General features: G+C 35.3%; 1 protein-coding gene across 12 annotated transcripts in view; it reads right to left on the minus strand.

Annotated features, from left to right (window-relative positions):
- Positions 1-4,811: 4,811 nt before the first annotated feature.
- KIF21A (kinesin family member 21A) overlaps positions 4,812-21,163 on the minus strand; it is a 175,125-nt gene continuing 158,773 nt past the window's right edge. For all 12 annotated transcript variants that reach the window (XM_059935635.1, XM_059935634.1, XM_059935633.1 and 9 more), the window contains 7 exons: positions 20,241-20,377; positions 18,488-18,668; positions 16,820-16,984; positions 13,829-13,946; positions 12,251-12,421; positions 10,752-10,951; positions 4,812-6,064 (listed from right to left, as the gene is read on the minus strand). In XM_059935635.1, the coding sequence (XP_059791618.1) occupies positions 5,971-6,064; positions 10,752-10,951; positions 12,251-12,421; positions 13,829-13,946; positions 16,820-16,984; positions 18,488-18,668; positions 20,241-20,377 (1,066 nt within the window). In that variant the 3' untranslated portion in view covers positions 4,812-5,970. The remainder of the gene's footprint in view (positions 6,065-10,751; positions 10,952-12,250; positions 12,422-13,828; positions 13,947-16,819; positions 16,985-18,487; positions 18,669-20,240; positions 20,378-21,163) is intronic.

Genomic DNA, 21,163 nt, shown 5'->3' on the forward strand with positions numbered 1-21,163 from the left:
TTTTTCTGCATCTATTGAGATGATCATATGGTTTTTATTTTTTAATTTATTAATATGGTGTATCACACTGATTGATTTGTGTTTATTGAAGAATCCTTGCATCCCTGGGATAAATCCCACTTGATCGTGTTGTATGATTTTTTAATGTGTTGTCAGAATCTGTTTCCTAGTATTTTGTTGAGGATTTTTGTGTCTATGTTCATCCATGATATTGGTCTGTAATTTTCTTTTTTTGTGATATCTTTGTCTGGTTTTGGTATCAGGGTGATGGTGGCTTTGTAGAATGAGCTTGGGAGTGTCCCTTCCTCTGTAATTTTTTGGAAGAGTTTGAGAAGGATGGGTGTTAGTTCTTCTCTAAATGTTTGATAGAATTCACCTGTGAAGCCATCTGGTCTTCATTTGTATGTTCACGTTTGGCTCATCACCACTGTTTCCACATCTTAGTTAGTGCAAAGGGTACAGTTAAAGTAAATGTCAAGGAATTCTTTTTTAAAAGTAAGACCAGAGGTTGCACACATCACTTTCCCTTAAATCACATGGCCAGAACCATGGCATATTGCCATGGCGAACTGCAAGTTCAGGTGGGAAATGTAATCTCTGTCTGGGCAGCCATGTGCTCAGCAAAAATCCTTAGACTTCCATTACTATAAGTAAGTGAGGTAGTAACTGGTAGTGGGTAACTGGTAACTGCTCCAAGTACTACACAAAATCCTCCTGATTTCCTCAGTGGGTGTTTAGTTGTTTCAAACAATTAAAATATCTCATCCTTCACCCACCCCACATATAAGGATAATTTTCATGAAGTGTTTTTCCTCTGTGGGCATTCCTGTCAACAGCCAACAGAGCTTTTAATAAAAGCAAGCAAAAAGCTGAGAGAAGAGGGATTAAGGAAAAGGAAGTGGGAACAGGGAACAGGATGGGGTAAGACAAGAAGGGAGGTATTTTAGGATCCTTTACTTAATGGCCAAAGTAGCTGAAAATGACATTACTAATGTCCTTGGCCACTTAATGTCTTTGCTGAGGAGGCTTGTGGAAAGCACTCCTAGTTGCCTGCCTTATAAAAACTGTATAATAGTCTAACCAGAGGGTAGTAAACACTAGTCAGTTTCCTGGTTCAGGCAGGTGAATCCAGTCCTAACTGATATTGGGCTTCTCATCATCCTGTTTTTAATTTTTGGATATTTTTCAGTGACGGTGTTAAATAGTTTCAGTGGGTAAGGAAGCATGAAACTGTATCTCTGATACTCTCTGCTTCAGCTGTTGAATAAAACACCAGACAGTTCTGAAAGCCTGAAGAGTCTGTCTGTCTAATAGGGTTGTCAGAGACATTAGGAAAGAAGACAGAGGAAGAGCAGCACCTCTGAATGCCTGTCGTCCTGGGAGACATGCAAAATCTTCCGGGCCCAGTAGAGCTGTGAGACAGCTGCACATATGGCAGAAGGCTAACACCTGCAGATTGGGAGGCGAGCAGAGTGCTGTGTCCCCACCACCAGCCTGTCCTGACCACCCAGGGTCAACAGAATCATGAGTGGGCAAAGAAAACTAAGAGCAACTATACCTAAGAGGGACTAAGCAACTGGAGAATGGAAGACAAACAGAATAACTGGTGGGGTTTCCTAGCAAAACAGAACTGCCAGATGGGAGAAAAGAGGACTAAAAGACTAAAAGAGGACATAAAAAGACTCTGGGCAACTAAAAGTATTGTTTTCAAAAATTAAGTAGCTTAAAAACAATTAAATAGGTTAATGAGAAAAGAGTATAGTCATTCTTGAGAGCTGAAATAGTGTCTGGAAAAAATTAATGGAAGAAATACAGTATCTTAAAACACAGGTCACAAAGAAGTGCATCTTTTAGTTCAATTGCAAACACAGAAATCATTTTAGCTGATTTAAGCAGAAAGGAATTTCATAGAGGGCAACAGGTGCTTACAAAATTGTGAGTAGGTGTTTGTTAGGTTAACCCCCAGAACTAGCCCACCAAGTTACCATTTCCACCACAATTAGGAAGATGGGTGATGGAGTGAGGAAACCACGGCCCTGACTGCAGACTTCAGGACTACAGCCTCAGCCGGATGCCAACAGAAAGTGTGCCCTATGCCCTGCTCTCAACACCCGTACCTTTTGCCAAAAGCTGGGGCCCTGGCATTGCTTCCACTGGAGAAACAAAGGCCTTTCCAACTTGCTGCAGAGGCACTGATTCCACTCAGTCCACTTTGTGCCTGGGTTCATGTGCGTGGTGGAAGCCAGGTTAAATGTAGAACCCATGTGGAAAGAAAGTCTGAGATATGTAGTCTTCGCTTTTCCTAAATCTAACATAGACAAAAACATATTAGAAGGGGTTTGAAATCATATTATCTGCCATACATGACATAGTGGATATTTGTCGCTATTTTTGTCTGTTTGGCAGAATCCCGCATAATACTATACTTCATCAATTCTAGGATGTATTTCACCAATACTGGATTTCACCAATTCTAGGATGCGTATTTTTTCACAGTTAAACATCTCTGAAATCAGGTGTTCCTGACTCTTATGGCACCTTAGATTCCCCCCATTTCAGGGATGCCCAAACAAAGGGGAAAATAAATGCTCAGTAAGTGTTGGCTATTACAATTATTAACTTCATCTCAAAAAAAAAAAAAAAAAAAGGGAAATTAATGGCAGCTGTTAACATTTTAAAGTTAGTTGAGCATTTCATTATGGTTAGAAACTAGATGGATAGATAACTCTTATTTTTGTACCATGATGCTCATATAGAGCTATCTGTATATTTTATATCTGTAATTTGCAAATACAAAATCCCAACTATCAACATCTGCATGATAGTTGGTAAATCAAATCCTCAACAACATAGCAAGAACACAGTCTATTCTGAGGCTGAAAACAGAATTTGAAAAAAAGATTATGAGTTAAAGTATAGGCAATGCTTGGGAAAAAATTACAAACAGCAGCGTGGAACACTTGTTACCTGCTGATTATGTTAATTTAAATTTTTATAAAAGACCCCACATCAGCTGGGAATTAAATAAATGTCGACATAATTAATATGCAAAACTTTGCTGTTACTCTTTAATTAAAATGCAGAAATTTTGATTTGAAAGAAGAAATAGTATCTTCCAAAGGAAGATGCTATTCTGGGAGGGCAAGGCATATATTTAATACAGTGAGGAATAAATCATATTTAATCATAGTTAAGTTTTAGTTAACTCTTAACTATTTTAAGAGTTGTTGTTAACAATTCTGGATGGGATCTTTAGGGGTTAACACTATCTTTTGTTGGTTCATAAACCGGCCCCCGTACATGGAGGGCAAGGAGAGACTGAAGAAAGAGGCAGACCACTCCAGATGGGTACGTGGCAGGTTTAATAAGCAAGGGAATTTGCAAACAAGGCTAAACTTGGTGGCCACAAGATGAGCTCTTCACCCCTGCCCACCAGAATTTAAGTGTATATAGAGGCCTTAACTGGGTTCAGTCACATATACCGTCCAGATGGTCTCAAATAACACATTGCTCTCTCAAGGCTGCATCCTTGAAACAGCTCTGGCTATGGGAATGGTGAGTGGAAGGTACATGAGTGGAATATACTTTACAAGGACAGGGAAGGGGGTGAGAAACCTCTAATTGCCTAGGTCCAGATTGACAATCAATCGGCGGCCATGTCCTCTTGATGAACTCCTCCAACATTTTTCAAAATGTAAGTCTTTAAGAGAACTGCCTCATTTACATATTCATTTAAATTACTTGAATCAGATTAACTCTATCTGAGCCTCCAGCATTTTAAAAGGTAAAATAGACACTGGGCTTTGTGTTCTGCATAAGCAAACACAGTGCTCAGGACCACATAAAAGACCTCTAATTGAACTCACAATCAGGGTCGAATGCCTTTAATAGGTATTGAGCACCTGGATTTTCCTTATCAGAGCACTTACTAGGCTGTTGTGTAATTATCATCTCTCTCCACCCAGAGGGCAAGCATCATCTCAGTCTTGTTATTTTTTCCATCTCCAGTACCTGGCCCAGTATATGCTCAATAAACATTTATTGAATAAATTGTCCAGAAGATGAATTGTTGAGCAATAGTCCCATGAAAAGAAACACCCCAAGAGTATTTAAATTCAAAATAGTCCGGACGATCTCTCTCAGGTATTGGCATAGTATCTTCCTCCAGGGAAGGAGGCAAAATTACAAATTACAAAATTACAAAGTAGCTGAGTTTCTCTTTATAGGAAAATCCCTTCTTTAAGTTTATATATATATATATATAACTTATAAAGAAGGGATATATATATATATATATATATATATATATAATCTCACTGTGAAATATAGCATACGTATATAAAATAGGAAAGAAATACATTACAGTTTATTATGTCACTTAGGACTCAGGTCACGAAATAGAACATTTCTAGGACCTCCATACCCCTCTACATTCCCAACTCACCTCCTGCAACACCTGCCAGTCACCATGCCTTCCATTTCCTCTCCAAGTAACCAAGGTCATTATTGTCCTAACTGTTATGGGAATATTTTTCACTTGTTCAACCATCTATGTTCAAATCCCTAAACTATATGGTTTGATTTAATTCCTTTAAATAGTGAGTTTCCTTGGTTCCTCAAGATTAAATTATGGTTTATATTTTTCAAGAATATTTCATGTCTAGTGAGCAAAAAAAGGAATGCATATGTAGCACTGGATAACAAGAAAATGTCTTTCCTTATATCACACAGATAAAATAAAGTTTTACAAACACTGGCCATTTTCATATTAGGAAAAGAACAAGAGAATAAAAATAATTCACAGCGACATGTTTATTTAAGCCTTAGCTAAGCTTTCATTTACAGACAAATATTTTTGGGGAAAAAGATCACAAGACAATATTTCAAGTGTCATACCATCCACATAAAAATTAAACTTGCAGAATTTACAAATTAATATTCTGAGCAGACAGATAAATTATACATCCTTTTGCAAAATCCAATCTACAATATTTAAAAATTCATAGTTACAACATAAGACATTCTTTCTTTACAATCTACCTATTTACATAGCTTTCCTCACTGAAGGTGATATAGTTCTCATCATAGCTACCAAGGTTTGCAAACACAGTACATTTAAAATATATTTAGCAGCATATAAAAAATTAGATAAAAAGGGAAAGAAATACTACTATTAAATAAAAATGAAATTAAAGGGTGATAATAGAAACAACTCCATAGGAAAATAGATCAAAATATATTTCTGTTAGGACATCAAAAATGTTTCCCATCACAGAATGTATGCACAGCACTAATAAAACAATTTAACAGCATTTTAGTCCTGAGCACAGAATATAGCACAGCTGCAAAACTTTGGTCAATACAAGTAAATGTCGACATCTAACACAATCTGTTTAACATTCTTTGTTAGCAGATTAAAGTTAATTCCATTTTATGAAAAATCACCGTCAATAATATTCTCATACCTTTTTTCCATTACATTAAAAGAGCTTTTAAATTTGGGAACCCTCTGTAGACTGATATAAATACCAGACAAACCAATGTTTGATTAACATTCTCAATATGTTTTAAATATGTAAATCATCTGAACAGACTATATGAATGAGTTAACAGTGGGTTGCTTTGTATTCCAAGTGTATTTTCTGACTGTCACAAAAGCAGACATGTTGTACTTCAAATAATTTGAAGATGTTCTTTATAGCTAGGCATAAAAATCCAGCCACGATATAAGTGCAAATCAAGCAGCATATCAATTATAGGTTATATATGCACTGGTAGATACTAAAATTAAGCACACAGGATAGTACACAATTTTATTAGAATACCATTTATATTCAGCAGTTGAATTCAGATATATTTTCCAGTTAATCCCATTCACAAGTTTTTGCCTAATAAATGCAGGACAACATTTTCCATAAAGAACATAGAGTATAATCACAGTATTCAGTTTATGACTATCTTCATTCATGTTTAATTACTGGCAATATCTTCCACCGGATCTCCTGTGTCAAAGAGCTGACCATCTTGCAAATTTCGAGTCTTCCAAATTCTCACAGTTCGATCACTACACAATAATAAATTAAAAATGAACATGTGAAAAGAGGTGGAAAGACAAAGAAATAGTTCATAGAATTACTTATCATGGAAACATTTTCTGAAAAGATCTCTAATAGATGTAAGTAAAAATATACATTGTCCCATAGGTATATCAAACAGGTACCCATAATAATGAAATTAAAAATAGTTCATATTGTCAAGGGCTTACTGTATGCCAGGTATTGTTACTATGTTTCCCTCACATACATTAATGCATTTAATTTTCTTTACATATCATAAGATATAGATAATGCTATTCTCCCCTATTTATTGATGAGCAAATTGAGGTCCAAAGAAGTTAATTAATTTGCCCAAGATTGGGCTTCCCTGGTGATCCAGTGGTTGACTCTGCCCTTCCACTGCAGGGAGCGTGGGTTCGAACCCTGGTCGGGGAAGTCCCGCATGTCTCAAGGTGTGGCCAAAAAAAAAGAAAAATTTGCCCAAGATCACAAAGTAAGTGATAGTGCCAATATTTGAAACCAGGCAGTCTGGCTCCATCTCTTAAAGACTTTACTGATATGACATGGTCAGAGGTCTTCAGGCATAAGAGCCCAGAGTAAGATTACAGTGAGGGGGCCAGGGTAGGAATTCCAGGGAGTTGGTGAATCTGTTGATATTCAGGAAGAATTATGTTCAGGTTAAATCAACATAAGCCCACAGAAAAAGCAGGAGGCTACTAAGAAGTAGTCTAACATTCTGCCTATCATAGAACATAGACAATTCAAAGCTTTTCTGAGAAAACTTATTTTTATTCACTTAACATGTGGGCTTTGGGGACTAGTCATTAGACAATCACATTTCTTACCATGTCTCTCGTGGCTCTAAAAAGTGAGTGTTGCTTTTCTCCCACTTCCTAACAAACCCAAAGCCAAAAGAATGAGTTGCCATAGAATTGTATAGTTAAAAAGTATTTCAAAGATTATGTAGTTCATTTCGAGGATAAAGAAAGTTTAGTGACTTGTTCAATGTAACATAGTAGAGTACAGAGCTGAGCCTAGAATCCAGGCTTTCTAATTTTTAATCAACAATCTCCTCATCCCTAAGAGTTCTTACCACAAGGTAAAAAAAATCATATTTTTTTCTTTTCCTTTTCTTTTTTTTTTTGTATCTACATGAGATGATGGGTGCTAACTAAGCTTATTGTGATAATCATTTCATTATATATTTAAGTCAAATCATTATGCTGTACACCTTAAACTTACACAGTGCTGTATGTCAATTATATATCAATAAAACTGGGGGGAAATAATAATCTCTCCCCATCCCACACAGCACATGTAACTGAAAACAGAAGTGGATATGTTCACTCATCCACCCATTTATCCATTCCATTTATTTATACAACCATCCATTCAACAAATGTTTATTGGGAACTTGCAGTGTTCTAGGCATTATTCTAGGTGCTTGGGATCAATTAAAAATAAACAAATAAATAAAAAACACAACCTTATGCCTTTGTAGATCATATATTCTAGCAAAAGGAGACAGACAATAAAACTTAATAAATAATTAAATTATAAAGTTTATTAGAAAGTAATAAATGTTATAGAGAAATTAAAGAGTATGGCAAAGGGGATCAGGATCAGGAGTGGTAGTTGATAGGAGAGATCACAATTTTAAATAAAATGGCAAGGTTATTCTTATTGAGAAAGAAAGACATTAGAAGATCAGGATCTCTGAAGGCACTTTGGGCAAATGTCCTAAGGTTGGAGTGAGCCTGATATGTTCAAGAACCAGCAAAGATGTTATTGGTGTTGTAAGAGAAGGAGCACGCCAGAGGGTACTAGAAGGTAAGGTGAGAGATAAATGCTCAAAGGGTCAGATCAAGTAATGGCCTCTACTTTAGATAAAATGGATGACCAATGCAAGGTTTTGAGCAGAGAAGGAACAAGATCTGACTTGTATTTTTAAAAAATTACTCTGGTGTCTGTGTTGAGAATAGACTACATATGGGCAACGGACCTTGTTTATGAGGCTACTGTAGTAATCCAAGAGCTGATGGTGACTAGGGTCAGTGAGGCAGCAAAAGTCATGGTGAGAAGTGGTCAGATTCTAGATATAATTTAAAGGTAGAACACCAACAGAGTTTGCTGATGAATTGGATACAGAGTGTGAAAGAAAGGGAGGAATGAAGGTTTCTAAACTAAGAGACAGAGAAGACAGACAAGCCATAAACTGAGATGGAGAAGGCTTTAGGATGAGCACGTTTCTTAGGAAGGTCAGGAGTTTTTGGACATATGAAGTCTAAGATGAACAAACTTACACTACTAGTCATGACAGAGTAACTTGTGCCAGGTTAGCGCTGCTGTTGTAAACAAAGTGAAAACTTGACAGAATATATGGAACAACTATTTTCAGAAACTGGGCAATGGGTAGTTCAGGCCTGTAATCCCTGAGAAAAGGGAAACAGAGAAGGTGAGCTCTGTGATGGCCCTGGTTCTCAGTCTGGCAGCACTTTCTAGACTACAGCAACGTGGGGAAACCAAGCAGAAAAATCACAGAATCAGAGTTGAAGAGATAGTAATAAAAATCTGGGAAGTGTGAAATAGTTGGAATTTGTAGAACCAGATAGAGAAGAGGAGAGAGCTATGCAAAAAGAACTATGGAGCTATAGGAAAAGAATTCCATCAATCTACATAGGGGTCCCCTAATGCCTTTGACTGAAGGCTAAGCTGCACATGAGTAGAATCAGACTATAAGGCCAGACCAAAAAACTACTAGTGAGTATAAGTCAAACAAATCCCAGAGCTCACAAAGGGCTGTGAGATGTTCAGGGAACATTCAAGACATTCAGTAGAAATCCAAGAAGAGTTAAAAACAAGTCTCAAAAATATGAGCTGAACCACAAGTAACTTATGTACCTGACAAACAAAGCCCAATACTCTTTAAAGGAATACAACAAAATCCAGAGACTCAAAACACAATACTATAATTAATGTTCAACATTCAATAAAATGTTACTTGACATAAAAGCAGAAAAAATAAGACCCATAATCATAAGAAAAATCAATCAGTGACAACAGATCCAGACATCAGATATGATAGAATTACTTATACAAGGACTTTGAATTATAAAGTCCCACCTATAAAATAGAGATTATAATAATACTCACCTTCTAGAGCTCTTATGAAGACTAAATGAGTTAAAGCCTGAAAACACTTCGAACAATGCCTGGTAGATACTAAGCCCTATACAAACATTTGTTAGATAACAAATAAGGAGCACCAATTTGAACATAGGCCTTCTGATTTTATTGTCTATTTTCCTGATTTTATGTTACATGGTAAATACATCTGCATCTGATGCTCCATGGGTAAACTGAGAAAAATTTCAATTCTTCAAAAATAAAACTGTATCAGTGATACATAATACTTTTATAGTCTTATCTTGTGTGTCCCAGCTTTGAGGGATATTAATTTATTTCCCATAAATTGTGAGGACAAAACAAATTTCCAAGGGAACAAATAAAAGTGATGACTCTTAAGAAAGTAATGCATCTTGGAAATAGCATCAATGAAGCACCAAAGGTAAGCACCTTAGAAAAACACAAAAGAAATTGGCTTTGATGTACTTTAGAGATGAGAGAAAGTAAATCTAAATGAGAAGAGGGATTCAATGGAAACAGCACAAATAATAAGAGACACCAGAGAAATATAGCAGAGGTTTCAAAATAAAATCAGGGTAATCGTGCATTTAGGACAGATGAATCAAGCATTCGGTCAAATTAAGTAACATAATTGGTACACAAATGACATAGGGAGATTTTCAAGATAGATATTCATGAGAAATTACATTTTATTTGAATGAGATGAACACCTCACATTACAGTTAGTATATATGCTTTCCTTTTCAAAGTACTTATATACATGTTATGTCATTTTTATGGTCACATCTCTACACCTCCTTCAAACATCTTCTTAAATGTCACTTTCTCAGTAAGGCCTTCACTGACCACTCTATTGTGTAACCCCTGCCCCCCAGTGATGCTCTCATCCCCCTTCCCTGCTTTATTTTTCTCCATAGCACCTCTCACCATGTAACATATTTTACTTATTTATTTTCTTTACTCCTCCTTAGAATGAAACTACGGTTTGTATCTATTTTGTTCACTTCTCTATTCCCAAGGGTCTGGAACAGTGCCTGGCACATAGGAGATTCATCTTGAATAAGCAAATGAGCAAATAAATTAATCAATCCAGCCATCTTAAGAGGGAAGTAGATATTATTACTATGTACTTAAACTTTAAAGGAGGTGGAAGATGCACAAAGTTTTTTTTTTTTTTTTAATGAATTGGTCTAAATGTGAAGAATGACAGGCTTGTTGCCTTTCTGGAAAAACCTTTTAGAAACTAGTCACTTATGAATGATTTTTTAAAAATTAAAATCGCCAGGGGAAGATCTGGCAGCAGACTTCTTAGTCTAATCAGAGAGCCGATATAGGAGTAACACTATTACCATGTAACCAGGGGAGCCCAAACTCAGTGCCCACAGTGTATCTCAGAAAATATAAATAAGACATCACAAATAGACATTAGAATAACTGTAATAAAAGGATTCATATGTTCTACATTTCCAGATACTTACAACTTACAGGGTTTATTAAATCTGAATACAAGTAAACAATATAGAGAAAGATGACATAGGAGAAACTTACTCAGCTGCAGTAAAAATGTGGGTGGAATTAACACATATGGCATTGATAGGACTCTCATGACCTTTCATCTCTCCAACTGGCACAAAGGTATCTATGTTCCAGAGTTTCAGAATGCCCCCTCTGCAGCCACTGAGCAAAACTGGGTGGCCTGGCATCACTCCAAGGGCACAGACCCAATCCTTATGTGCATTTGGAACTTGCTGAGAAAAAAAAGAAAAATCAGCAGTTTAAGGGGAGTAGTCCAAACTGACATTTTCATACCAAAATAAGTTACAAAAGTTTTTATTGACAAAATTCAATATTTGGAACACTGAACTGGCCTGGAAACCATAAAAAACATTTTCTGTGAAGTCACTCTTCATGATTTAAAGAAATAAATCTGTAATTTGCTCCTAAATTTGCCTCACTAGTTATCATCAGTGTTATCAGTATTAAAGGCCTAGAATGTTAAAAAAACAAATCTATAGAATCTAAAACACCTGGAAAATATACAGGATTTTTCAAACATCACTTTCTCTTCAAAGGAGTAACTATCTTACCTTTCTCCAAAATGTATCTCATGCAACTAGTTTGAAAACTACAACCTGGTGTGTAGACTATAAGGATTGTCTCATAAAACCACTGCCTTAAATTTTGGAAGAGAACATAGAGGCCTAAAGGTTTTTGTTGAAGGCTGGAGCTAACCTATATATTTCACAATGAGTAAACAATAATTATAAGCTCAGACTATACACCATATTTTATGCATAAATATATTTATATACATAACATAAAAGTCACATCCAAGAATGTATATCTATAAAAGAAAAGCTTTTGAGTGCAATATATGCATCTGTTGCCAGGTTTTTTCTATTAACATTCATGCTACTTGTTCATTTTGTTTTCATCTGGTTTTAAGCAGGAAAGTAGGAGTAATTGCAATACATACACATGCATACATTTATAAGGAAAAGCCTGAAATTGAGTACAATTTTATCTGTTAACTAATTTCTTCCTCTGGGAATTAGGAAAAGCCACCAATGTTTGATTGTATTGACAGAACACTTCAATCCAACTATCATTCTATAGGAAATGAGAGAACCACCACTGTTGAATGTATGAAAATGAGATGAGGAATCATTTAGACTGCTTTGACCTTAGTGAAACTTGGTACTCTTTGGAATATGTGTACATAAAACAAAAAAAACAAAAACAAAATGAGAAACTGACTGCTTTACTCCAAGACTGATTTCATTTAGTAAACACAAGCATGGGCAATCCCAGATCTTCCAACTCTTATCTATTCCTCTTTTATTTAGGAGATATCATTAAATGTTGAATGTTGCCCTTTTCATAATTAGTAACTCTGGTGGCTGATGATGAAACACTTTTTAAGAGGAAGCCCTGTTTGATACCAACCCTAAACTATGAAAATCTAAATAGAGGCTCTTCGTGTTCTTATATAGAATACTGATGACTTTGAAATACCCACTCCATCCCATGAAAAGGTTTTGCATTACCTGTAGAAGGTCTTTTTGAGCTAAATCCCATTTCTTGATTCCATTATCTCTGGAACCACTAAATAGGTTATCCCCTTGTATGGTTAATGCTTCAATGCCATCATAATGAGGGGGCTCGAAATTGTGGGTGGGACTCACAGCTCCAAGAGCCCCTTCAGTTACATCAAACATCTAAATAAAAGCAGAAAGGAAGCAGTCATCCTATTTAACTTACAAATAAGCACCTATATGTGTTCATTCATAGAAACACACACACATATATTAACCAGATATGATTTGTTTTATTTTACTAAGTTAACTAAAATAACCTGCTATGAATGACTCAGGATGAACCTGAGCCTTATCTTCACACTACTTTTGCTTACATGTCACATGTTTACAAGACTGTAAGCTCTTAAGAAAGGCAACCAGTTTTCTCATGTGTGAGTGTACAAATGATACGTTAAATAATAAAAATGCTACATATCAATCCAGTTGAAATTCAAATAAATGATATGATTGTTATTTAAACACTATTAGGTAGCTCTGCAATCTTGGTGGTCATCTCAAATTCTCCAAAGCTGCTATTCAAAACCTTTCACTCCCCTCGCTTGCTCTCATCTCTCTTAACTGTTGAACTTGTGATTTCCTAAAAAGGTTAGTATGACCAAAAATAAACTTTCTGGACCATCCTTCCAGTTACAAAAGTTTCCTTTTATTCTCAAACATTCTCTTACCCTTCCCTTCTTTTCAGATGCTAAAGTGTACCTACTTTTTCCCAAGGTTCACATCTTTGATCTGATTCACCAATTGCTACCACTTCACTCTTCACACTTTCCCTCTCCACTGAGCCCATTTCCTGAGCGTATAAACATGCTCAAGTCTACCAAATATAAAATCCTCTCACCTTAACCATTCTATTGTCAAGTCACTAACCGATTTCTCATCTCTTAATCAAAGTTTCTAAAAAAGAGTACTTATACTCTTCCTATCTCTCTTTATTACTGTTTCCTCTTTTTATTCCCGTTGGTTCTTATAGGATTCCCCAAGGCTGAGTCATATCAACCCCTCTCCTTTGGCCGTGTCAACTACTCTAACTCCTTAACCATCTGCTTCTGTTTGAACAGCTCTGAAACATACATGTCTAGTCATAACTTATCTTGAGCTCTGGACTTGCCTTTCAAATGGCCTACTGGACTACATGAGAAGGTCCTCTATTAGCATCTCAAATTTAACATCTCCAGAATCAAACTATGCTTCTCTCCTCATCTTATCTGCTACTTGCATAAAATATGAAGACCATAACATGTTCAGCATTAAAGGTGGTGATGATGAGACTTAAGCATTAGTTGGATGACTGAGCCAAAAAAATTTTTTAAATCCCTCCCAACCTATCTTCTATGAAAAGTGAGAATACATATTTAAATAATAAGACAACACAACCAGGAACCCAGTGAGGAAAAGATCAGGAAGAAAAAGCAAAGGTTAGAAATGAGAAAAAAGAAAACTGATTAAGAGAAAAAGGTCCCACGTGCATCTCAATACTTCAAATCTATCATTTAATAGGAGAATGTAATTAAACAACTTTATTATACACACTTTGATATAATGATCCTTGGAGCCAGTGATGATTAAATCTTGTCCACTAGAAATCTGATCTACAGTAAGACACATAACAGGGCCTAGGTGTCCCGTTAACTTTCCTGTGGACTGAAACCTTTAAAAAGAAAGAAAAATAATTATGTTTGAAAATATTTCTTAGCATGCTGAGCCTAAGCCTCAGCAAAAATAATCAATAGTCTTTGCTAAAACTGTTCTTTTTGATATAACTCCACCTCTATGCAACTCTGTTCAAATTAAGAGTAAAAATAATGGCCAAACTAATCAATTCTCTGATCGAAGTGTGAGGAGTCCTAAATAAGTTATTCCAAGGCAACTAATAACATTCAGGTAGTAAAAAAAAAAAATCAAAACTCCAAAAACTTGCGAAAGGCTAATTTTAACTCTAACCTAAGTCCAGGTAAACCTTAATCTGTTAAATGTCTCAACATGTTATAGACATATGATTGATGTTATTAGGGCCAATTTGAAATTTGATTAAAACAACTATGTCACTGATATAACTAGAAAATAACAATATGAAGAAAGTAAGATTATTTTACTACACTAACATATATTCTCACATATACACATACACATATATGTACACCCATCATATATACACATATACACATACATGTACGCACACATATGTGTATATACATGTATGTCAGAAAATAGGTAGTCCATTTCATCAGTTATTACAAAGACATGAAAATGACCAGGAATATATCTGAGTGGTAGAAAAAACATGTGATGCCCATTGTCAGGGGGTGACAATGAACCTTTGTTTCATAGTCCTACCTCAAATCAAGCTGCTGGAATACAGAGATGTATTTGTCTTCTAGAATATTATTATTTCTTGTAACTCTTTTCTTAGTTACTTTGTTAAGATGAATCTGTATTTAATCATGTTGCTGAAATCAAGCAACTTGAAAAAGGATCTAACTTTTCAGCAGAAAAGAAAGTAAAGATTTTCAAAAGCTGATATCTTTTCTGCCTCATGTCATGGCTTTGAGTATCTTCCTTCATGGTACTACAACTACAAATCAAGTTTAATATCTTCAAGAATAAACCCAGTCCTCACCTCATTCCTAATTTTCTTAAACAAGCACTGTTTTCAATTTTCTACTTTTTATTTCTAAAACAGTACTCAGGACTGTGTTTCTTCTTTCTCTTTCTCTCTCATTTATTTATCTATAAATTATGCTTATAATACTTTCTCAGTCATGTGTTAAAATGTTACAAGTTATAACCAGTTTTCCTCAGAATTTCTAAAATAAATTTCCCTTTGTTTTACTACTGACAAAGACCTTCTAGATGGGATTATTACCTGAATTACCTATATTACCTGAATTACAAACTTTACTCAAAATCTTGTAATTGCCGGGCTTCCCTGGTGGCGCAGTGGTTGAGAATCTGCCTGCCAGTGCAGGGGACACGGGTTCGAGCCCTGGTCTGGGAAGATCCCACATGCCACGGAGCAACTAAGCCCGTGAGCCACAACTACCGAGCCTGCGCGTCTGAATCCTGTGCTCCGCAACGGGAGAGGCCCACGCACCGCGGTGAAGAGTGGCCCCCGCTCGCCGCAACTAGAGAAAGCCCTCGCACAGAAACGAAGACCCAACGCAGCCAAAAGTAAATAAATTTATTAAAACAAAAATATTGTAATTGCCTTTTTTTAAATATAAAGTAAGTAAATAAATAAATAAATAAATTTATATTTTAAATATAAAGTAAATAAATAAATAAATAAATAAATAAATTTATATTTTAAATATAAAGTAAATAAATAAATAAATAAATAAATAAATTTATATTTTAAATATAAAGTAAATAAATAAATAAATAAATAAATTTATATTTTAAATATAAAGTAAATAAATAAATAAATAAATAAATAAATTTATATTAAAAAAAGGCAATTACAATATTTTTGTTTTAATAAATTTATTTACTTTTGGCTGCGTTGGGTCTTCGTTTCTGTGCGAGGGCTTTCTCTAGTTGCGGCGAGCGGGGGCCACTCTTCACCGCGGTGCGTGGGCCTCTCCCGTTGCGGAGCACAGGATTCAGACGCGCAGGCTCAGTAGTTGTGGCTCACGGGCTTAGTTGCTCCGTGGCATGTGGGATCTTCCCAGACCAGGGCTCGAACCCGTGTCCCCTGCACTGGCAGGCAGATTCTCAACCACTGCGCCACCAGGGAAGCCCTTGTAATTGCCTTTTAATGGCCTTTATCCTCCATTACAAGATGAGTTCTAAGAAGATGGACACCAAATTTGTCTTGCTCAGTCTTTATCCCCAGTACCTACCACAAGTGTTGGTATAGTGCCTGCCATAATTGATATTGAATAAACATGTTAACTAATAAATAAATATTCCCTTGCTGCCAAAATTTTAAGAACTAGAAAAGAAGCTAAAATAAACACTCAAATGAAGGATAAAAGCTCATACTTCACGGCAAATAAAAAAATCAAGTCAAAGATGTAATGCCTTACATTTCAATTTATCAGTTTTCTCTTTGTATTCACTTCATCTTCTTAATACTTCATCATATATATGTGTATATATATATAATTCTATATTTATAAAACTCCCGTGAAGATTTACACTTAAAGTTATATGGTTTGTAAACTGAACATTTTGAGATAATGATGCATAAGTGATGTTACAAAAAATAATTCTTTCAAAGATTTCTGTTTACCAGAAATCTTGTTCTCTTCCTGGTAAACAACACAACTTATAGACAAATATTAAGAAAGGCTATTTTCCTTCATATATTTTTTTCCCAGCAATGGAGATTAAAAGAAAGGAAAATTATGAGTTTGCTAATGAGGACATAGACATTCAGAGGTGCTGAATCAAACAGAAAAGTCTAGGTTTTTATATTAACTTCTGGGGTTACACAAATTAGATTTCACACACACTAATGTTATTAATGTGTGAAAACTGCATTTGCCATATACAGGAACTACATTTTCTTTAAAATTCTACCTTTTAAGATCCCACATTCTGACAGCATTTCCAGAAGCTGCATAGAGGAAGGTGCCAGTTGGGTTCAGTGCAATTTGATTGATTTGGTTTTCCCCAGAAGGAATAGCAACTGTCCGGCTGGTGGTGGCAGAACAAGCATCTCCAAGAGTAACTTGACCTGAAGACCTTAACAGAGACAAAGTAAAGCAAAATAAGTCACATTTCTGGACAAGAGTTAGTCTTAGAATTCCTTAAATTCCTAGGAAACTGGCTGTAGACAACAGGAAGATCTGTGTTCTTTGGTGACTGTATGCACTGTGCCTAGCACAGCACCTCATACACACTAATAAATAAACATTTTGATAGTTAAATGAATAAATGAATGAAGAAAACAAGACGACATGGCTTAAAACTCTTAATTTGCAAGTTACTATAACACTAGGAATTCTGGGCCCTGTTAGGGATGACTTAAATATGAGTCAGAAAAGATTAGAGGACAAAGACAAAAAAAACTCAACAAATGATACAGTGTCACAAAATTAGTTCATTTTCCTGAAGCTTCCAGAAGTTCCCTGAGGAACAAGCCTACCAGTATTCCTTTCATATATAAGATTTGCCCTTATGAATTAAAGACATTAAGGACTTTTTGTTTTCAGTTTTTGTTTATTTTAACCCAATCATATAAGGATTATTTACTATATGCGAAAGACTTAAATATGATTTATTTCTATTTCCTCAGCTAAATTCTAAATGGTAAGTATATTTTAAAATTCTGAAACATTTTATTAGCAAACTTCTAAAACACAAAGTTATAATCAATCTTTTCAAATTTGATTTTAATGAGTCAACTGGATTGGTAAATTTCTAACATAAGATACAGTGGTTTTTTTCTACAAAATTTTCCACAAGAGACCTGTATTCAGTACAGTAAATAATTAGTAATTCTCAAAATATAAAATAGCACTTAAATGTTAATAATCCTCACTCTACAAATTAGTAAAAATTAACCATTCCTATGCTCCCTTCTCTTATTTAAACCAACAGAGTTCATCTTAATTTTAATTATGTAAAACAGTTCATCAATCTTACAGCAAAAATAATCACTATTTGCTCTATATTTTAAAGACATACATATATGATAACAGACGTAGAAAACAAATTCATCCTCCAATTATCCAACATAACCTACAGTTATGAAATATAGGCTAGCACCAAAGCAGTGTAAGTCTTAAGAAAACTCCTCAATTAATTAGCATGTATTATTCAATACATGCTAATTAAATTTTGCAAGTACTTCTTAACAGTCTATAATGGTGATTTCAGCCATTTTCCAAGGAGTGGTACTCATCTGAAGCAAGTAATGTAAATCATTTAACTACATCAATTAATGAATACTATGAAAATTTAATTCCTTAGTTATTTGGGAGGGAGGAAATATGAAATGTGTATTTAGTCACAGATCAAATATGACTTCTCCTTTCCTGTTTAATATTGAGCTATTGTATTTTATTTTCTCAATAGTTTTTTTTTTCACCTTATTTTATCTGTGTTCTTATTATAAACACTTTCATATTCTTTGCAAGTGGATAGGTATAAATAAACAAAAATGCATAAATAGGCCTATCTTTTCTTACATTTTGTAAACAAGAACTATTTGCCCTTTATGCTGTTTGTCTTTAAGTTACTTACGTTAGCGTTCGAATGCACTTTGCTGAATCTCTGATATCCCACACCTTAATATAAGATGTTGACACAGTGAAGACCAAACTTGTATAATTACAGTATTTTACAGATACTACATTGTTGGGATGACCTCCCAGTGACATTATCTCCTGCCCAGTCACCAGATTCCATACTTTACAAGTACGATCTAAAAACAAACAAATAAAAAAGAGGAAATAATGTCAATATGAGCTAAATTAGATTCTCTTAACAATAACAATTTCTCTTCTATGAGGAAAAAAATGAGATAAGAAAACAGTAATTATTTAATTAACTTGCAGCAGGCATCCTAACTCTATCCTTGACACTTTGCAGCAGGTTCAAAGGCAAAGTAGGTATAAAGGATTCGATGAAAGCCAGGATATCTGGTGTATGCATTATGTGGTATTAAAAAATAATTATACAAAATTTTGAAATAGACATATTAAGAGAATCTTGTTTCAAATTGCTCCTGAATTTAAAATGGCAATCCCAAATCAGCCTCTTTGAGACATTTTGCTTTGATCACTCTTTTACGTACTCACCACACTCCACACGTGGGAATACAAACACCTTTCTTTTCCAGGGGTCACTGATTGATTTCATTTTTGACCCAAAAACATAATCATAAAACTATTCTATTTTTTTTTGACATGCTAAATATCTAATTATCCTGGACTAATAAATTTAATTTGAATCATTAGAAAATTCTTTTACAGAGCAAATTTTTTAAATTGGGGAATTACTTGCCATTATTCACAATTCACAAGTTCTAGCTAGACTTTCCCCTCACTTTGTAACATCCCTAAATGCTAAAAAGCTTTGACTAGCTTCCCAAATTCCTGTACATGCTTCCTTCTCACTTTTCTAACCTCACTGTCCACCACTGCCCCTACATATACTCTACTTTTCAATCCAACTGAATTCAGTTTCCAAACCCACTTCTACCTCCAAGTCTCTGCTTACACTGTTCTCTAATCTTGGTTGCCAATTCTTACCTGTCAAATCCAAACAATCCTGTAAGGTTCATCCTAAATGCCTCCTTATCAAAGCCTTCCTTATTTTTCACAATTTAGCATAACCTCTCCCTTTTCTGAAACCCTGAAACTCTTTGTCTATAACTCTTCAAATCGTTTACAGTTAATTTCTATTTGCCTACAATTGCACCAAAGGGGTTAAGAGTGCAGGTTTGGAGATGAGTAGACCTAGGTTTCTAATCCTGGCTCTTTCACTTACTAGTTAAGTTTATCTGGGAAAATTATTTAATTTCTTGAATCTTCAGCTTCTTTATCTGTAAAATTAGGATGCAACATGTATTTCATTGGGGTTATTGTGAGAATTAAATGAGATAAAATTTGCATAGTCTCTGACATAGAGTAAGTGCTCAAGGAATGGTGGTTGCTACCCATCTTATTCTCTTTACCACACTGTACACTGTAATGGCCTTTTGTAGATTTTTATATAGCCTGCATTACTAAGCTCAGGGCTTTGCATGTATTAGGTGCTCAATTACCAAACGGAGATGTATTCCCTCACCATTCTATTCACATAACATCAACACAAGTTTTACTATCTTCCCAACTATGCAATGATTTTATATTTTATATAATTCAGGAGTTGAATGAGATTATCTCTCAGGTTCTTATGTGTCTTAAGCAGTTTGACATTTTTAAAAACCTGTTAAAATGTAATCATTAAAAAAAAAATATGTTAAATATCCACATGGCACAACTACTAGCACCTTTTGATCCAGTGAAGAGAAGATCATCAGTAGAATCCACACAGAGCACAGCTTTTGTATGCCCTTCAGCTATGTGAATACACTGAAGTGGAGAAGCTCTGATTCCTTTCGAAGCTGGAAATGGGTTGATTATGCCCCTGAGGTGGGGGAAAAAAATAAGATTTACTTTAGTAGCTATATCATGAAACTACTTTTAATTTTTTTCTCTGGCTTTAAGAAGTCTTTCTAAATAATTAGTACTGTAATAAAATCCAGATTGCTCCCTTGTCTCTTTTTTAAGCAAAAGAACACAGACAAAGTGTGAAATTATAATAGTAGTGATGGAGTGCATCAACTAATTTGGCATCAACTAGCAGGTGCATTCTGCAAAGAGCAAAGTCATGATAAACTGGATTTTCTTATTAACAATTTCATCTCTTCAAAATTTAATGAAGTACTATTGGGAGCTGTTCAAATATAGTGAATTATGAAAAATGAGAAAGCATAAATGATGGATAACTGGAATATGTGATTATCAGCCTGGAATGCGACTCTATGTCAAAAAACACATTCTAGGGCTTCCCTGGTGGCGCAGTGGTTAAGAATCTGCCTGCCAATGCAGGGGACACGGGTTCGAGCCCTGGTCTGGGAAGATCCCACACGCTGCGGAGCAACTAAACCCGTGAGCAACTAAGCCCGTGAGCTACAGCTACTGAGCCTGTGCGTCTGGAGCCTGTGCTCCGCAACGGGAGAGGCCGCGACACTGACAGGCCCGTGCACCGCGATGAAGAGTGGCCCCCGCTCTCCGCAACTGGAGAAAACCCTCGCACAGAAATGAAGACCCAACACAGCCAAAAATAAATATAATAAATAAATAAATTTAAAAAAAAAAGAACACCTTTAAAAAAAAAAGACATTCTGAAGAAAGTATAATACATACCACC

Source organism: Balaenoptera ricei, chromosome 10 (assembly GCF_028023285.1).
Source record: "Balaenoptera ricei isolate mBalRic1 chromosome 10, mBalRic1.hap2, whole genome shotgun sequence".
NCBI lineage: Eukaryota > Metazoa > Chordata > Mammalia > Artiodactyla > Balaenopteridae > Balaenoptera > Balaenoptera ricei.